Source organism: Rhincodon typus, chromosome 4, assembly GCF_021869965.1.
Source record: "Rhincodon typus isolate 14 chromosome 4, sRhiTyp1.1, whole genome shotgun sequence".
Classification (NCBI taxonomy): Eukaryota; Metazoa; Chordata; class Chondrichthyes; order Orectolobiformes; family Rhincodontidae; genus Rhincodon; species Rhincodon typus.
Genome location: NC_063335.1, coordinates 80,207,660 through 80,224,697, shown reverse-complemented (window position 1 = coordinate 80,224,697; position 17,038 = coordinate 80,207,660). Strand labels below are relative to the sequence as shown.

The 17,038-nt window shown below is 40.4% G+C and overlaps 1 protein-coding gene across 1 annotated transcript in view; it reads right to left on the bottom strand.

Moving 5' to 3' along the window:
* Positions 1 to 17,038, bottom strand: part of LOC109914200 (NEDD4-like E3 ubiquitin-protein ligase WWP1) — a 123,403-nt gene that overhangs the window by 102,464 nt on the left and 3,901 nt on the right. Inside the window, exons 2-5 of the mRNA XM_048596004.1 lie at positions 7,335 to 7,473; positions 6,288 to 6,412; positions 5,423 to 5,560; positions 5,235 to 5,298 (exon numbers count right to left, since the gene is read on the bottom strand). Coding sequence (XP_048451961.1) covers positions 5,235 to 5,298; positions 5,423 to 5,560; positions 6,288 to 6,412; positions 7,335 to 7,473 — 466 coding nt within the window. The remainder of the gene's footprint in view (positions 1 to 5,234; positions 5,299 to 5,422; positions 5,561 to 6,287; positions 6,413 to 7,334; positions 7,474 to 17,038) is intronic.

Genomic DNA, 17,038 nt, shown 5'->3' with positions numbered 1-17,038 from the left:
GAGAGCTAAACTCCTTGAAACTTACAAAATTCTTAAAAGGGCTGTACAGGGTGGATATAGAAAAGATGTTTCCCTTGGCTGGACGGTAGAGGGAACTTAGAACTGAGAAGTGTTGGGGGTGTGGGGTGGTGTTTGGGACAATCTCAGAATAAGTGGCAAGCCATTTTGGACTGGGATGAGGAGGAACTTAGAGGGCTGTGGAAGCTCGCTTATCAAGCACATTCAACACAGTAACATAGGGAATGGGAGTTGGCTATTCAACCCCTCGAGCCTGTTCTGCTATTTAATGAGATCATGAGAGCAGATTAGAATTCAGCAAAGAAGGGCCAATAGATTGATTAAGGAGGGGAAAATAGAGCATGAAAGCAAGCTTGCAGGGAACATAAAGACTAACGCTAAGAGTTTCTATAGGAATGTGAAGAGAAAAAAAGATTGGTAAAGACAAATGTAGGTCACTTACAGACAGAAACAGGGGAATGTCTAATAGGAGTCAAAGGCATGGCCGAGGAACTGAATATATACTTTGTTTCTGTCTTCACAAAAGAGGACACAAATCAGATATCAGAATTGTTGGAGGATGCAAGATTTAGTGAGATGGAAGAACTGAGGGAGATCAATATTAGTAGAGAAATGGTGCTGGAAAAATTGTAGGGCTTGAAGTGCAATAAATCCCCAGGACCTGATAACCTACATCCCAGAGTACTTAAAGAAGTAGCTCTAGAAATAGTGGATGCATTGGTGGTCATCTTCCAGAATTCTACAGACTTGGGAACAGTCCCTCCAGATTGGAGGGTGGCTAATATCACTCCAATATTCAAAAAGGGAGGAGGAGAGCAAACAGGGAATTACAGACCAGTGTGCCTAACATCGTAGTGGGTAAAATTCTCGAATCCATTGACAAGGATTTTATAGCAGAGCATTTAGAAAGCAGTGGCAGGATCAGACAGAATCAGGACGGATTTATGAAGGGGAAAATCATGTTTGACAAATCTGTTGGAATTCTACGGAAATGTAACTAGTAGAGTTGACAAGGAGAAGCCAGTCAATGTACTGTGTTTGGACTTTCAGAAAGTGTTTGACAAAGTCCCACAGAAGAGATTAATGTGCAAGATTAAAGCGCATGGGATTGGGGGAAGTGTATTGAGATGGATAGGAAACTGGTTGGTAGAGAGGAAACAAAGAGTAGGAATTAATGGGTCCTTTTGAAATTGGCAGGCAGTAACTAGTGGGGTGCCACTGGATCATATATATTAATGATTTGGATGAGGGAACAAAATGTAACATCTCCAAGTTTACAGATGATACCAAGTTGGGTGGGAGGGGAACTGTGATGAAGAGATCCTTCAGCATGATCTTGACAGGATGGATGAGTGGCAAATCAATGGCAGACGTAGCATAACGTGGATAAAAAAGTGAGGTTACTCAGTTCGGAAGCAAAAACAAGCAGGCAGATTACTACCTAAGTGGCTGTAAATTGGGACAGAGATGTGTGCATTGGGACCTGGGCATCCTTGTGCACCAGTCGCTGAAGGTAAGCGTGCAGGTGCAGTAGGTGGTAAAGAAGGGAAATGATATGTTGGCCTTCATTGCGTTAGGTTTTGAGTACAGGTGCAGCGATGTGTTGTTGCAGTTGTACAGGGTGCCTTGGTGAGACCACAGCTGGAATATTGTGTGCAATTTGTCTCCTTTTCTGAGGAAGGATGCTCTTGCTCTCAAGGGAGTGAAGCGAAGGTTTACCAGACTGATTCCAGGGATGGCAGGTCTGACGTATGATGAGAGATCGACTAGATTGGGATTGTTTTCACTGGAATTCAGACGAATGGATGGTCAGGGGGGTGGGGGGGGGGGGGGGGGGCGGTGGTTTGGATCTCTGAGACTTAAAATTCTAACAGGACTGTACAGGGTAGATGCAAGGAGGATGTTCCGAATGGTGGGTATATCAACAACCAGGCGTCACAGCAGGAGGATTTGGGGTAGACTATTTAGGACGGAGATGAGCCTGTGGAATTCATTACCACAGGAAGCAGTTGATGCCAAAACAATGAATGTATTCAGGAAGTGACTAGATATAGCACTTTGGGTGAGTGGGATCCAAGGAGAAAGCAGGATTAGGGTTAGGGTTAGGCTATTGAGTTGGACGATCAGCCATGATCACGAAGAATGGTGGAGTAGGTTCAAAGGCCAAATGGCCGCCTCCTGCTCCTATCTTCTATGTTTCTATATTTCTATGTTTCCATGATCTGTGGCCTAACTCCATATACCTGCCTTCGGCCCTTAATATCTTTGCTTCACAAAAAGTTATCTACCTCAGATTTGAAACTAACAACCGATCTAACATCAACTGACATTTGTGGAACTGAATCTACCAACCTTTGTGTGTAGAAGTGCCCCAATATCTCTCCTGGATCCCTGAAATCCAGGTATCATTCTTGTTAACCTACACTGTGCTCCCTCCAAGGCCAATATGTCCTTCCTAAGGTGTGGTGCCCAGATCTGCTCACAGTACTCCAAATGGGGTTTAACCAGGGTTTTGTATAACTGCAACATAACTTCTGCATCCTTATACACCAGTCTTCTAGATGCAAAGGCCAGCATTCCATTAGCTTTCTTGATTATCTTCTGCACCTGTTCATTAATTTTAAAGATCTATGCACCTGAACTCCCAAATGTCTTTGGACATCCACTGTATTCAGCTTCATACCATCAACAAAGTACTGATCTACCCTTTGAGTCCAAGATAGAACTATAATAAACAAAATATAAACACAAATAGATTCAAGAACAGTTTCTACACTGCTGTAACTAGTTTTCTGAATGGACCGCTCAAATGTTAATGTTGACCTGGCTCTCTGTGCAACTTCTCTGCAGCCGTAACATTTTTTCTTTGGTCTGTTCTGTTACCCAATGCACTTTGTACGATATGCTTTGCTTGTAGTACAAGCAAAACAAAACTTTTCACTGCACCTAGATATACATGATAATAATACATCAAATCAAAAGTAATTTACTGGTTCTAAGCACTCTTGAAAAAGGACAAGTGGATATAATTCTGTTCAAACAAGCAATTTGAATTGACAGGCAGAGAGTAGGAATAAAGGGGTCTTTTCAGGATGGCAGCCAGTGATGAATACAGTTCCAAGGGGACCATGTTGAGACCACAATATTCACATTATAGGTTAACCACCTGGACAAAAGGAACTGAGGGCATTGTTGCTAAGTTTGCAGATGACAAAAATAAGTGGAGAGAAAGGTAGTGTTGAGCTAGCAGGGAGGCTGTGGCAGAACTTGGACAGGCTAGGAGAGTGGGTAAAGAAGTGACAGATGAAATAAAATGTGGGAAAGTGGGAAGTTATGCACCAAGATTAGAGGCGGAAACCATTTTCTAAACGGGGAAAGGTTTTGGAAATCTGAAGCACAAAGGGATTGGGATTCCTGGTTTGGTATTCTCTTAAGGTTAAGATTCAACTGGCCGTTGCGGAAGGAAAATGCATGTGAGCACTCATTTCATGAGGGTTAGAATACAAGAGCAGAGATGTACTGCTGAGGCTGTTAAAGGCTTTGGTCAAATCGCATTTGGAATGTTGAGAGCAGTTTTGGGCCCTATATCTATGGAAGGATGTGCTGGTATTGGAGGGGGTTTAGAGGAGATTTACAGGAATGATCACGGGATTGAAGGCTTGTCACATGAGGAGTCGTTGAGGGCTCTGAGTCTGTACACATTGGAGCTTAGAAGTATGAGGGGTCATCTGGCTGAAACTTACAGAAGAATGCGAGGCTTGGATACAGTGGGTGTGGAGGTGTTTCCACTAGTAGGGGAGACAAGGACCCGGAGGTCACAGTCTCAGAATGAAGGGACAGTTCTTTAGAACTAAATTTCTGAGGCATTGCTACAAAACTCATTGCCGCAGAGGGTTGTGGAGGTCAATTCATTGAGTGTATTTAAGACAGAAATAGATAACTTTTTGATTGGCAAAAGGATTAGGCAGGAGAACAGGGTAGAGAAATATATTAGCCATGATCGAATGGCAAAAGAAACCTGGTGGGCCAAATGGCTGAGTTTTTCTCTTCTGGTTTATGAGGATTGACAAACATATGAACATTGGGAATTGGGAACTGAAGTCGGTTTTAGGCACCTTGAGCCTGCTCAGCCATTCAATGAGATCATGGCTGAACTGATTACTCTGCATTTTCATCCATTTTCAATAACCTTTCATTCTCTCACTACTCAGCGATCTACCTACCTCAGCCTTAAAAAATATTTGAAAACTACATTTTCGCTCCACTCATGGCTCACTGATCATATTTTGTCTATCCATTTGCTAAACAACTCTTGCAACAGCTTAGTTTGACTTAGTCTATGCTGTTGGGAATGTCGAGTTCAACCTTGCTTATGTTTTGTCTACGAAATAGCTAGATAAACTCTTCCCCACACACCTGCTCACAATTGAACTAAATATATAAATCAAAAAATCTACTTCTAGTTTCAAACTTTTACGCCAATCCTTATTTAGAAGGCATTTCTTAACTTTTTTTTAAAAACATAATAGCTACAAACATTTGAGAAAGATTAGGCTCTTTTCCAGATTACTTTCTTTTCTTTATTCCTTAATTGGATGCAAGTATCACTAGCAAGGCCAACATTTGTTGCCCCTTTCTAACTGCCCTTGAGATAAGTGGTTTACTAGGCCATTTCAGAGGGAATTTAAGAGTCATTCACATTATTGTGGATCTGGAAATCAGTTTAGAAAAAGATGGCTATTTCCTATTCCAAACAAAGTCCCTAAAGATAACAGTGAATAAACCGGGATTTTTGCATCAATTGACAGCAGTTTCACAGTCAAAATTAGAGACTGGCCTTCAATTCCAGACCTCATTAATTGAATTTGAATTCCACCAGCAGCTCAAATGGGATTTGAACCCATATCCCCAAAGCATTCTACTCATCCTCTGGATTACTGGTTCATTGACAATACTACTGGTATGCACTGGTTGTGACATAATATGCTAATTATTCAACATTAATGGTCAATGTATATTTTGTACATTTGCATTGTAGCATCAACTGCTTCTTATTTAATGTTCAGTTACATTAAATAGCACATACCTTACTCCAGATTTCCCGACATATGTTTCTGCAGTGCTTTATTTCACATCCAAAATGACATTTAAAGAGAACTAGTCTCTGTTAGGAACTTTCCAGCAATATTTCAAGTAACAATTTCTTTTTTACATACCTTATTCTAGCCCTTGAGGATGTTTCATCACCATTTACATGGATGGCATCTCCATTCTGCTGAACTTCTGTGCAAAAGTATTTGGTTAAATAGATATACTTTTAACAATTTCTAGAAAACTATTTTAAAAACAAGTGTATGAAATATTTATCATACTAGTCAGCAGACTAAGTGTGAGTGTTACTTACTGGTTGCTGATGCAGTGCCATTGGGTAGAGATTCTTCATCCACTGTCATACCATCAAGGAAAACAGTCAAGTCCCCGGTTTGCACCGTTCCATTCTTATTTTCTAACGTTAGCTTCAATACTTCTTTAACATTCTCCACTGTTCAAACACAAAGGGCGCATTTTAAAATAAAATACTTGTTGTTTATGAACACACAGCAACAGTAACTTAACTGTGTAATCAGAATTATAAAACATCTTATTTCTTGTTATAGAAACTATGTTGTTACAAAGGGCATTCAAAAGATAACAGTTAAGTTTCAGCCTTTAGCTAGAAATAATCAATCAAAACAATGGCAAACAAAGTTAAGAATAAAAGCAATAACTTATATCTGCTGTTCAATTAACATAGAATAACAGAAACATATGAACAAGGAGCAGGAGTACACCATTCAACCCCTCGACCCTGTTTCAGCACCAAAATGCCAAACTACTTTACAGAAAACCAAGAAATAAAAAGGACATTGAGCGAGCAATGGATAAATTAGTACAGGTGATCAAAATGTGTACAAAAGCTAGAGGTGGGTTTTATAGAAACTTATACAGGAGGAAAAAGAAGTTACAAAACAGAGATATTAGATAAGATTCCAGAATGGGAAGTGGGGAGTGCTGGGACAAGGCAGCTCAAAACACAACTATGAATGAAGGGCCATCAAAAGGAGAATGTAAAAGATGCAACAATCAGACAAAGTTTGAAGAAGCTGCAAGAGTAGCTGATGCTAGACTGCTTACATGAATAGTTGCCTCCTGCAACATCCATACTATGAGGTAAATGAGTTTCAGTAGTCCATCAGAATGGGTGTGTTTAAGTTAACTGTAAAACTTACATTTTCTGTTGTGCGATTCCAAAGCTTGGCTGATGTCTAAAGTGGCTTTCCCTAGTAAAGCATCAGATTTTAACGTATGATGGCTCCAGATCTTAAAGTCCAATTTGGTGTGTGGTGTTACATTCCTACAAACAGGAAAAAAGTTTAGGTTTTGTAACTTGCATGTTTGTGAGACAGAATTAATTTCATAACGTCTTAATTCATGATTATTCTGAAATCCCATTTGTTTTCATAATGGCTGCATTAAACATTTAATGATAACAAAGTAAAGACTCCTGGAGTACTTGAAGGATGCATGTCCTCTGGAAATATTTTAAAGTGACATGTTGACTATGAAGATATAGCTGGTGGAGACTGCTTAATAGGACAGTTCGATATTTCGTGATTGTTATGAATTAGTGAGGTTGAAAATGAACCTATTTTAACAAGGTTTTACAGCATGAGATTAGATGTTTTCTACTCAGTAGTATTTTATTCATTGTAGAAAACCAAAAAAAAAGCCCTGCCGAAAACTAGGAAATCTGCATAAGAACATAAAGTTCAGAATAAGAGCTCATCAAACTCACTGTATTGACTGGCCACCTACATTTATTCTACCATGGATCTCCCTCAATCTACCTTTAGACTGTACTGTTGCTTTCCCTGAGTTGGGTATTTGAAGATTGGCACAGGACAGGACAAACCAAAATTCTGTTTCTAATAATGTTGGTTGGGGAAATTCAAAAATTTAGCTGATACCAAAATAGCTTCATGAGAAAAGAACCTTGATTCAAAGCCAGCACAAAAAAAAAATGTTGTTTGGGCTTTTGAATATAATTTTGAATTATATAGTCTTTGCACAAATGCAAAGAAATGGAATTTGTCCGTCAATCATGGGACAGGCCCAACAGACTGAATAGCTTCCACCTGTTCCTGTGCTCGCAGTTCCACAGAGCGACAGTGCAATTTAGAGATTGGTTAGGAACATATTCTCAAGAAATTATATTAACATTTGTATAAATTGAAACATCATAGAAGGTTAATTATTCATTTCATAATTTTGCTTACATTGTTAAGTGCTCATCCCATTTTGGATTGGAAGAACTATGTGACTTTGCAGATTTCTTTAGTTCTCCATCTGCTGATAATTCCACATAGATTGCAGCTCCAAACCAATTCTTTCTTCTTTTTAGTTTTGCAGAAGCAACTATTAAGTAAAATTGTGGCACAAATTTAAATAAGTACAATTATGAAAATCTCTTACACCCCCAGTCGATGGAATAGAAACTGCTCTAAACAAATCCTATTTAGACTATAGCATATATTTAAATATTTGATAATACAGACCAATGGAAAAGTTCTATTAGTAAAAAAAAAGTCAGTTCAATGTCACTAAAACAGTTCCTTATTTCATTTTAAAAGAGCTGTTATACACGTACATTATTTTCATCCATCATATAAATATCTTCTTCCGCAATTAAAGTTTCAAAATATTAGATATACATTCAAAATCATTGACACTGTTCTAGTGATAACAGTAAGCATAAATATATAGACATTGTCCATTAGTGTCCAAAATAATCAGGCTTAGCTTTCTTCTATTTATGCATTCAGAAATCCCTCATTAAATGTTATCCTTACATGCCTGAAAAGTGTAACTTTAAATCAAAGTTACGCAAATCACCATTGAAATAAGTTTTAAAATAAGTTTAAAAATACGAAAGAAAATGCTGACTTTTTAAACTCATCTCCTTTCCCACTTCCTAGCTCTCTGGCTTACTGCATCTCCCGGTCCCTGACCCTTCAGTTCACTGTGTCTCTTGTTCCAAACCCTTCCAATTACTGCTAATTGTGCTCCTAACATTCCTCTTGTCATCTATTTGGCCCATCACTTCCCTCTCAAAGCCTCGTGTCAAATAAGGGGTTATAAGATAAACAGGCAGAGGCAGTTAAAAGCAGCTGCAGGGATGCAGAGATAAGCTGTATGCTAGAGAAGAGGTGAGTGGGAAGGTCAACGACAACTGGGAGGATCAGCAAGAGGGATGGTCAGCAGCAACAGAAAGCCAGCGAGGGGAAAGGTCAGCAGCAACCAAGAATGTCAGCAATGGTGGAGTATGTCAGGGAATGGAAGACAACACAAAAATAGCAGACATTGGGTCAGGCCTGGCACAAAATATTAGAACAATTTCCTCACAGTAGACTCAAATACATGCCACATTAACTGGTCAACATTAAAGCAGAATGACTTAAAACAGGGAAATTTGGGGACACACTGATTTATAAAAGATTTGATTATCTTGCTTGATGTGAGGAAGTCACTAAGTGTAAGGACACAAGAAGGATTAAGAAAAATAAAAGTGCTAAATCACATTATGATCATTAACTGTGTTTTCAAAACCAAATACTTTTGGTTCTGTCTCAAGTGGCAGATTATTCCAATCATTTATCCCTTTGGCTAAAACTAGTGCCACTGATTTTTTTTTTAAATTAACAAAAGTGCTGGAGAAAAGTAAAGGCCAGACAGTATCTATGGAGAGAAAACAAAAAAGAGTTAACCAGAGTTTTTTCCTGCTCTCTACAGATGCTGGCAAACCTGCAGTTTGTTCAGCACACGGATTTTACTTTACACTTCCAGCATTTACACATAAGAGTCATAGAGATGTACAGGAGGGAAACACGACCTTCAGTCCAACTAGTCCATGCTGACCAGATATCCTAAATAAATCTAGTCCCATTTGCCAACATTTCACCCATATCCCTCCAAACTCTTCCTACTCATATACCCTTTTAAATGTTATAATTGTACCAGCCTCCACCACTTCCTCTGGCAGCTCATTCCATACACAAACCAACCTCTGCATGAAAAAGTTGTCCCTTAAGACCCTTTTACATCTTTCCTCTCTCACTTTAATCCTATTTCCCCTATCCATGCCCCTCATGATTTTATAAAGTCAGCCCTCAGCCTCTCCCTGTAGCTCAAATCCTCCAACCCTGGCAACATCCTTGTAAATCTTTTCTTAACCCTTCCAAGTTTCACAAAATCCTTCCTTTAGCAGAAACACCAGAACTGCATGCAGTATTTCAAAACTGGCCTGACCAATGTCCTGTACAGCTGCAACATGACCTCCCAAATCCTATACTCAATGCACTGATCAATAAAGACAAGCATACCAAACACATTTTTCACTCTCCTTTCTACCTGCAACTTCACTTTCAAGGAACTCTGAACCTGCACTCCAAGGTCTCTTTGTTCAGCAACACTCCCCAGGACCATACTATTAAGTGAATAAGTCCTGCCCTGATTTGCCTTTCCAAAATGGAGCAGTTCACATTTATCTATATTAAATTTAAATTAGATTGAATTTTTTTGTTTACTTTTCAGTTCTCAAAATATGCCTTCCACTTTCTTGTCTTATTTTGAATATTGTGGGTTGTGAAGAGCCACTGGTTTTAATCTCCACCAAAAACTCTACATGTTAGCTGTGTATTGTTGAATGAGAGAGTTTACAATTTAGGTGTTCTATTTTACCCTAAGACAAGCTTAACATAAAATTATTAGAAGTAAATATAGTGGAGACAATGTGATAGTTTATCTGGAACAGCATTTTAGTCATTTAGGGAAGAGAGTCCAGGTTTGGACCAACGTTTGACAATCAAATGGTCCATTTTCCAATCATCTAAAATTACCCATCACCAATATTAAGATCAGAAACAGAAATATCCAGAGAAACTCAGCGGGTCTGGCAGTACACGTGGAAAGAAACAGTTAAAGTTTTAGGTCCAGTGTCCCTTCTTTAGAACTTAGTTCTTCACAAAATTTATGAATTTCAATAGTAATTGCCTGGCACGTTCATTACTTTTTCTACTTCACATTTGGTGACCTATTTACCTTAAAATAAAAAATAATTTTTTCAACAAATTGAATCAGACCATAACATCTGTAAAAAAAAAACTTACTACAAAAAAAAAATCACTCTTACATATTCCTTTGCCATTTACCGATTTTGAATAAAGTTCTCCCTGGTACAGGTATCTACTTCCCTGCCATTTCACAAAGATAACCTCATATGATAATTCCCCTAATGAATCAGTCACAAATACATATACCCAATTCATCAAGTGAGCTAGCGAAATTCTCAACTCAAAACTTGGGTTTCAATTAATATGGCAGATTTATTTGGGAAAATTTTCAGTTCCCTCCTAAATTATTTCATGAGGCACTCTTTCACCCTAGAGTATAAGCTGGCTCTCCTTTCCTCTTCAATTTATTGTTTTAAAAAACTCATTTATGGTATGCAAGTATTTCTGACTAGGTCAGCATCTGTAATTGCCCTCAAGGTGGTGAACAGCCTTAGGGTGTAGGTATGCCCACTGTACTGTCAGGAAGGGAGTTCCAGGATTTTGACGCAACAGTGAAGGAGCAGAAATACAGTTCCAGGTCATAATGGTGTGTGACTGGAATGTGGTGGTGTTCCAATGTTTCCACTTTATGCCTCCAACTGATCATCCGGCTGAATGGGGCATAGTGGAAGAGCAAATTGATGCAGATGTTGGAATCGGCACTGAAAACAAATGCTGGAGATCACAGCAGTTCAGACAGCATCCATGAAGAAACAGCAAGCTAACTTTTCGAGTCTAGATAACTCATCATCAGAGCAGAAGTGAAGTGTGGAGGGGGCAGCATTTATGCTATAGTGCGGGGGAGGGGGCGTGTAGAGGCCTGCGGGAGAAAGGATGTTGATAATTCAGGTTAAGTGATGGGAATGGAAGAACAGCAGAACAATGGTGTGTCCAAATGCCCGAATTGAAAGAGCAGACAGTACCACTGGAGTGGGGGGGGGAAGGGAAAGAAGACATCGTGACAGAGAATGTAAGTAAAGCTAAAAGGGAAGAAATAGGAGTCAGTTCACAATTTGAAGGTGTTGAACTCAATATGAAGTCCATTAGGCTGTACAGTGTCGAGTCTAAAGATGAGATGTTGTTCCTCCGGTTTGCACTGTGATTCACTGAAGCACTGCAGCATGCCAAGGACAGACAAATAGGTACGCGAGCAGGGCTCTTAAAGTGACCCGCTACAGGAAGGTTGTGGTCATGCTTGCGCAGGTACAGGTGAAATGCTGCTTCACCTGGAAAGATCCATTATGCCCTTAGATGGTGACCATGCACATGGTGAAGGGACAGGTGTTGCACCTTCTGCAGTTACATGGGGACATGCTTTGGAAAGCGGGATGGGGGTGGGGGGGAACGTTAGTAGCCAATGAATGGACCAGGGTGTTCAGCTGCAGTAGTCTGAAATGTCTGAGAATGATCCTTTCAATGCAGAGGCTGGTGGGATGAAGAATGAGGACAAGGGGGACTGATCATGCTGTTGAGAGTGATGAGAAGGGGCAAGGGCGGAAGCACAGGTGATAGGAATAGTGGTACTTTGGTTGTAATCCAGAAACCGAAGTAATGCTCTGGGGACCTGGGTTCAAATGACAACATGGCAAATTGTGGAATTTGAGTTATTTTACATTTGGATTTAAAGGTCTAATGACAGCTATGACAACACTGTTAACTGTCATAAAACTCCATCTGTTTCATTAATATCCTTACCAGGTCTGGCCTAAACGTGACCCTAACCCAGAGAAATGTCGGTTATCTTGACTGCCCTTTTAAATAGCTGAGCAATTCATTTAAGTTGTATCAAACAGACAAAAAAATCTCAAAACAAAAATAAAAACGGAATTGGGTGGACAACCTGGTCCTGTCAAGATAGTGGAAGTAACAACGGCAAACTCAGCCCTGTCAACCCTGCAGAGTCCTCCTTAACTAACATTGGGATCTGGTGTCAAAATTAGGAGACCTGTCCCACAGTCAAGTCAAGCAACAACCCAACACAGTCATACTCATGGAATCATAACCGCTGGACAATATTCCAGACAACACAATGTTAGGTTCTATCCTGTCCTATCAAGTAGAAGTAGCAGCACAAGTGGCATACAGTCAGGAGGCAGTTGCTCCTGGGCACCCTCAGCAGTGACTCCAGACTCCAAGTCTCATAGCATCAGGTGAAACATGGGCAAGGAAACTATGTATTGGAACACCTTCCCTGCCCATCTAGCTGCTGAATTCGTAGTCCTCCATTTTGGAGGAGGAAGCACTGAGAGTAGCAAAGGCACAAATATACACTGGGTGAGGGACCTCAATGTCCATTACAAAGGACATAGCTATTAAACTGGGTCTGAAGCAGGTGGTGAATGAGGGAAAAACATAATTGACTTAATTAGTGACAATCTGAATGCGCTGAAGCACCAGTCCACAACAGCAAAATGATGGCCTGCTTCCACACTGTAAGGAGTCTATTTGGTCCATTGAGTCCGTACCAACTTTCCAAAGAGCATCCTACCCAGACCCACCTCCCTACCCTATCTCTGTAACCACATCTTTCCCATGGCTAATCCACCTAACCCATGCATCCTTGCACACTGTGCAATTGAGCATGGCCAATCCACCTAGCCTGCACATCTTTGGACCATGGGAGGAAACCCACACAGACATGGGGATAATTTGCAAAGGGTGGAATCAAACCCAAGGCACTGGTGCTGTGAGGCAACAGTGCTAACCACTGAGCCACTGTGCCGCCCGCTGAGTCACCCAGTATCAGTAGGAGTGAGCATAACACGGTCAGTGAAGATGAAGTCACATCTTCACGTTAAGGATTCCCTCCCTTGTGTTACATGGCTCTACTACCATGCTAAATGGGATAGATATCAAGTAGATTGAGCAAATCAAGACTGCACAACCATGAAGTGCTGTGAGCCATCACCAAAAACAGAACTGATCTCCAACACAATCTGCAATCTCATGGCCTGGCATATGCCCCACTCTATCAAACAATGAAGCCATAGAATCAACCTTGGTTCAATGAAGAGTGCAGGAGGACATGCCAGGAGCAGCATCAGGCATATCTAAAAATGAGGTGCAACACAGGACTACCTGCATGCTAACTGGTATAAGTGGTAAGAGATAGGATTAAATGATTCCATAACGAACAGAATCAAAGCTCAGCAAGCCTGCCACAACTAATCAAGGTGATAGGCAATTAAACAATTCACTGGAGGAAGCAGTTCCACAAACATCACCAATGATGGGAGAGACCAGGATATCAGTGCAAAAGACATTTCTAAGAATCTTCAGCCAGAAGTGCTGAGTGGATGATCAATCTTGGCCTCTCCTGGAGGTCCCAGCGCAGGCACCCATCTTCACCCAATTCTATTCACTCCACATGAAGTCAAAGGATACTGCCATGGCTATCGGTCCTGACAAGATTCCAGCAATAGCAGTGAAGACATGTGCTCCAGAACTTGCTGTGCCTTAGCCAAGTTCTTCCAATACAGCCACAACACTGGCATTTACCTGACAAAGTGGAAAATTGCCCAGATGCATCATATACAATTTTTAAAAAAGCAGGATGGATTGATCCCTGCCAATCACCAGCCCATCAGCCTACTCTTACTCATCAGTTAAGTGATGAAAGTCTGGGGAGGTCATCAACAGTGCTATAAAGCAGCACTGGTTTAGCAATAACCTGCTCACTAATACTCAGTTTGGATTTAACCAGGGCCACTCATCTCCTGACCTCGTTACAACTGTAGTTTAAACATGGACAAAAGAGCGGAACTCCAGAGGGGTGATAAGACTGACTGCTTTTGGCATCAAGGCTACATTTGACCAAGTGTGACATCAAGATGCCCTTGTAACTCAATTCATTGGGAATCAATAACTCTCCACAGGTTAGGGTAATACCTGGCTCAAAAGGGATATGGTTCCGATTGTTGGAAGTCAGTCATCTCATCTCTGCATGGGTTCCTCATGGTCAGGTCCTCGGTCCAACCATTTGCAGCTGCTTCATCAATGAACTTCTCTCCATTGTAAGATCAAAAATGGGGATATTAACAGATGATTGCACAATGTTCAGCATTATTCACAAATCCTCGAACATTGAAGTAATTCGTGGCCAAATTCAGGAAGACCTGGGTAATAACTAGACAAATTGCAAGCAATGTTCCCTCTAAGCCACATGCGTGCACATCCACTCCAAAGTTCTGTGCGCAGTGACTGACGTCGTAATGCTGATTGCGGCACTGGCTTTTGGCTCTGCAAAGATCTCAGAGAATCACACAGACAGAATGAAAATTAGAGGGAACGCTGATGGAAGTAATATACACATCACACAAGTGCCAGACAATGGTGATCTCCAAAAGGACAATTTCTAATTGTCACTCCTGGACATTCAAAAACATTACCATTGCTAAGTATCTGATGACCAATGAGGGGTAGACTGGCAGCCTGGCGACTGTCGACCAGAAACTGAACAAAATAGCCATTTCAACGATGCGGCTGCAACACATACAGCAAGTAATTCACCTCCTGACTCCCCACAGCCTGTCCACCATCAATTGGGCACAAGCCAGGAGTTCTATGAAATACTCACTTGGGCTGGAAGAGTGCAGATCCAACAACACACAAGCTTGAAACCACCCAGGACAAAGCTACTTGCTTGACTGGCACCAATTCACATGCATCACAACTAACACACAGTAGCAGCAAATGCACCATTGACAAGATACACAATAGAAATTCTCCAAGGTTCGTTAGACAGAATCTTCTAAACTCACGACCACTACCATCTCGAAGGACACGGGCACCAGATAAATAAAAACACCACTACCTGCAAGTTCCCTCCAAACCACTCACCATCCTGACTTGGAAATATATTACCATTTCTTCAATGTTGCTGGGTCAAAGTCCTGGAGTTCCCTCCCAATAGCATTGTGGGGGTACCTACACCAAATGGACTACAGTACTTCAAGGAAGCAGCTCACCACCACCTTCTCAAGGTTAAATAAGAATGTGTAATAAATGCTGGACCAGCCCGTGAAGTCAACATCCCATGAATGAATAAAACAAATCCATTTTTGATCGAATATCTATTTGCACATTCCTTTTCTCTTTTCATCACTTTCTAGTGCTGCTGAAAGAAGTTACTTTGCCCACTGCATTTGTAGATGGGAACTCTTATTATCACTGTAGTCCTGTCTATAACGTGCATTGTTCAGAACCAGTTCCATTCATAACTAAATACTTATAAGAGCAACGATAATGCACTGGGGGCCTAACTGTGCTTGTTTTGTCACTAAATATGGACATGTTAACTAGGCTTCCAGATCAGTGATTGACAATATCATGTTTCAAACAGTCAATAGGAGAAACTCTGACAATAAGGGAAAGTGAGCACACTTGTGCAAAAGTTGTTTTTTTGCTTAGACTTTCCGATTGCTCACATGACACTTCTTTAATTAGAGTACGCAGAAACAATTTTTAATTAGGCAAAAACTGTCTAATTCAATCACTTACTCTGGGAATGTTTCTCTTTCTATAGAGTTTGAGAGCGCTACTCTGTCAACAGAACAGCATGCCATTTTAACTGTAGCAACACAAGCCAAAAATTTAGATGGGATCATGTTTAAACTAACTTAGAGAACAAAAACTATTTTGTGTGAACATTGCAAAGGCCAAAATAATTCTGATTTTTGATGTGGAAGATAGCCAAGCAATGTTACATACATTCTTTTAATAATGAACAAAAATAATTAAGGGCTTTGTTTGGGAGGACAGTTAGTTAAAAAGAATGAATGACTGACTGACTGACGCTATTATTTACTCCCCGATTTTCTGAATACAATTCATTTTAAGCCTAGTTCACCAGGGATAAGGATAGAGGAACAGGTTGGCATACTTTCTTATCATGCACAAAATCAAGTTCAAATTCATCCCACAAACTTCATGGAATACATTATTTAAAACAAAATGAGATCAAAAAAATCTTTGCCCATTTATAACTGATGTGTAAGATGTATTTTGTAATGGGATCATAAAACTTAGTGTAATAATATGGGAGCTATAATATTTACATTAGTGAAAGACAGGCCACTGGAATTCAGGGGTATTAAAACAGAGGCAGATTATTCTAGTTTTTTGACAGTGCTCTGCTAAACACTGGATGTTTGACAAAAGGCGAATGAGAAAATACAGAACTCGGAAACAGATCCTGACTTTAATTAGCACAAAAAGAAAACTAACCAATTCAATAACAAAGAAAATAAAAGGCTAAACTCCTGAAATCCACATTGTGCATACACTTGATTACATTTTTAGATAACACAAAGCATGTAGTAAAATGTAATTGTCTAACTGACTTCTTCCCAATATGAAAAGGATCAAAAACGAAGTGTTGAAAAAAAAGTTGGTCAAAGCCGAGGGCTGCCACAACACTTCCAATCCAAGACTGCTCTAGTGCAGTACTGAGGGAGTATTTTGGATGAGCTATTAAAGCAAGGCTCCATCCACTTGCTTGGCATGATGTAAAGGATCCCGTGGCCCTACTTCAAAGAACAGTAGAGGAAATATGCCTGCAGCACTGGCTAATACTTATTTTTATTCATTCGGGGACCATGGGCTTCACTGGCTGGGTATTGACCACAGCTAGTTGCTCTTGATAAGGTGGTAGTGAGTTGCCTTCTTGAACAACTATAGTCCATTTAGTGCAGGTATGCTCACAATGCTGATAGGGAGGGAATTCAAGGATTTTGACCCAGTGACATTGAAGGATAAATTATAATTGCGTCTTGAAAACATATTAGAGATAACAAGGTGTAGAGCTGGATGAACACAGCAGGCCAAGCAGCCTTCCTGCTCCTCTGATGCTGCTTGGCCTGCTGTGTTCATCC